The sequence below is a fragment of the Protobothrops mucrosquamatus genome, unplaced genomic scaffold (assembly GCF_001527695.2).
Source record: "Protobothrops mucrosquamatus isolate PMUCROS unplaced genomic scaffold, P.Mucros_1.0 scaffold4273, whole genome shotgun sequence".
Taxonomy (NCBI): Eukaryota; Metazoa; Chordata; class Lepidosauria; order Squamata; family Viperidae; genus Protobothrops; species Protobothrops mucrosquamatus.
This window is the reverse complement of record NW_015390191.1, coordinates 24,833-27,470: the sequence shown is the minus strand read 5'-3', so window position 1 is coordinate 27,470 and position 2,638 is coordinate 24,833. Positions and strand designations below refer to the sequence as shown.

General features: G+C 44.4%; 1 protein-coding gene across 1 annotated transcript in view; it reads right to left on the bottom strand.

The window, feature by feature from the left end:
- Positions 1 to 2,638, bottom strand: part of LOC107298779 (UV-stimulated scaffold protein A) — a gene marked incomplete at its 5' end in the record, with an annotated part of 28,333 nt that overhangs the window by 9,164 nt on the left and 16,531 nt on the right. Inside the window, one exon of the mRNA XM_015828143.2 lies at positions 2,105 to 2,216. Within this exon, the coding sequence (XP_015683629.2) occupies positions 2,105 to 2,216 (112 nt within the window). The remainder of the gene's footprint in view (positions 1 to 2,104; positions 2,217 to 2,638) is intronic.

Below are 2,638 nucleotides of genomic sequence, written 5' to 3'. Positions count from 1 at the left end.
GCACTTAATTTGCTCTCCCGTGTGAGCTATTGTCGAAGGATGAACGGGGCAGATTAGCGGGTCAGCCTAATCTCCCGGGATTCGTCTTCTCAAAGGACCCCCGGGCTCTGCTCGGCGGCCTCCGGGGCCAGGAAGGGACATTGTCAAACCGTGTCACGGAGGGCCGCGCGGTTATTACGCACAAAAGAGCAGGGATGCCTGGACCGAAAGTGAAATTAACGGGGGGGACTCTGGTGGGGAGTCTCTCCAGCCTCCCCCCCGGAGAAAAATACCTACGTGTATGATTCATTAAAAAACAACGGTCATTCGTTTGGCAACTAGAAAATGATCCGGAAAGTATAGCGGGGGTGTGTGTGTTTCGGTGTTACGACAATTCAGCCCCATTTGTTAAGTGAGTTGTGCCCCGTTTTACGACCTTGCTCGCCACAGTTGTTAAGGGAACCCCTGCAGCTAGGAAGTTAGTCACACGTTGGTTAATTGAATCTGGCTTCCGCCGTCGACTTCACTTGTCTGAAGGTCGCAAAAGGGGATCGGATGACCCCGGGGACGCTGCGACCGCCATAAGTATGAGTCAATTGCCAAGCATGCGAACTGCTATCACGTGACCTTGGGGATGCTGCAGTGGTCATAAGTAGGAGTCGGTCGCCACGTGTCTGAATTTCGATCAGGTGACCCGTGGGCGATGCGGCAACGGTCGTTTAAGTGTGAAAAAGGGTCATAAGTCCCTTTTTTCAGTGCCGTTATTACCACCACAAATGGCCACTAAACAAACGGTCGCAAATCGAGGAGCACCTGTACCCAAAACGTCATCTTAACCCAAAATATAAATTATTGATTGCTGGGGACTCCCGATTCGAGGAAGCAAATTCAGGGCAGGACAAATATTTCCAATCTTGCAAATTTCTTCAAATTTCCATCCGTGACAAAATTGCATCGGTTTATGTGGGTGTAAGATAGAACTCAAGATGATGATGATAATAATAATAATAATAATAATAATAATAATAATAATAATATAAAGTTGGAAGGGACCTTGAAGGTCATCTAGCCCAACCCCCATAATCCTCGACTTTACGACCGTTCATTTAGCCACCATCTCCAGTTGTAACGACACTGAAAAAAAGGGACACAGGACCTTGCAGCGCCCCTGAGATGATCACGTGATCAAAATTCGCATGATTGGCAACTGACTCATATTTACAAACTGTTGCTGTATCTTAAGGCCACGGGGTCCCATTTTTCGACCTTCTGACAAGCAAAGTCAACGGGGAAGTTCATTTAGCGACCGTTCACAGTTGCAACGGCACTGAAAAAAGGGCCTTACGACCGTTTTTCACACTTGCGACCGTTGCAGTGGTCACATGATCAAAACTGAGATGCTTGGCAACTGGCATGTACTTACGGCGGTTGCAGCGTCCCGGAGAGGTCACGTGATCCCCTTTTGTGACCTGCTGACAAGCGAAGTCAGTGGAGGAAGCTGGATTTGCTTAACAATATCCAGTATCTCAGGGGCTGCCCCAAAGAAGAGGGAGTCAAGCTATTCTCCAAAGCGCCTGTAGGCAGGACAAGAAGCAACGGATGGAAACTAATCCAGGAGAGAAGCAACTTAGAACTAAGGAGAAACTTCCTGACAGTGAGAACAACTAACCAGTGGAACAACCTGCCTCCAGAAGCGGTGAATGCTCCAACACTGGAAGTTTTTAAGAAGAGACTGGACAGCCATTTGTCTGAAACGGCGTAGGATTCCTGCCTGAGCAGGGGGTTGGACTAGATGACCTCCAAGGTCCCTTCCAACTTTATTATTATTATTATTATTATTATTATTATTATTATTATTATTATTATTATTATTAACAACCGCGTTACTAGCTTAACAAGCGCAGTAATTCACTTAAAATCTGTGGCAAGAAAGGCCGTAAAATGGGGCAAAATCCCTTTAACAAATGTTTCACTTAGCAACAGAAATTTGGGGGTCAGTGGTGATCAAGGCCAAGGACGACACCTGTACTGATTTACTAGACTCACCTCGGAGAGTCTGCGACACCCAACAGCTCTATAAAATGGATCTGAAAACCGTGGAGAGATTTAACCCCCCTCGACTCACCTGGGTGCCGTTCTTTCTTCTCAAACTGCTCCTTCGCTTCTCTCTCTCTGTCCTCTTGACTGAGCGGGTTCCCGGATTCATCGCGAGGAACTATTTTTCCGTGAAAAGGGCACTTGAGGATGAAACAGTGACAGGGATGTTTAACGGTCCGGAGTGTGCTTCCATTACAGGGTTAATTGGCTTAAACCGATCAGAAACATCATCAACTCCACAAGACGTTTATTTGGAAAAGGTATGTAGATAATTCTGGGATATCTTAACATCCAGTAGACAATATTCACAATAGCCTGTGAGATCAATAAATATCCCTCGTTTCTAGCCTCTGAAAAGTTTCCAGTTTCTGATCAATAAAGATCAATAAATATCCCTGTTTCTAATTTCTGAAAAATTTCACTTGAGTAAATACTGAGGAAAAAAAAAAGATTCCCACTACAAAAGAAGTTCAGGGTATTAAATTTGTGGAGAAGACTCTTAATAATAATAATAATAATAATAATAATAATAATAATAATAATAATAATAATAATAATAATA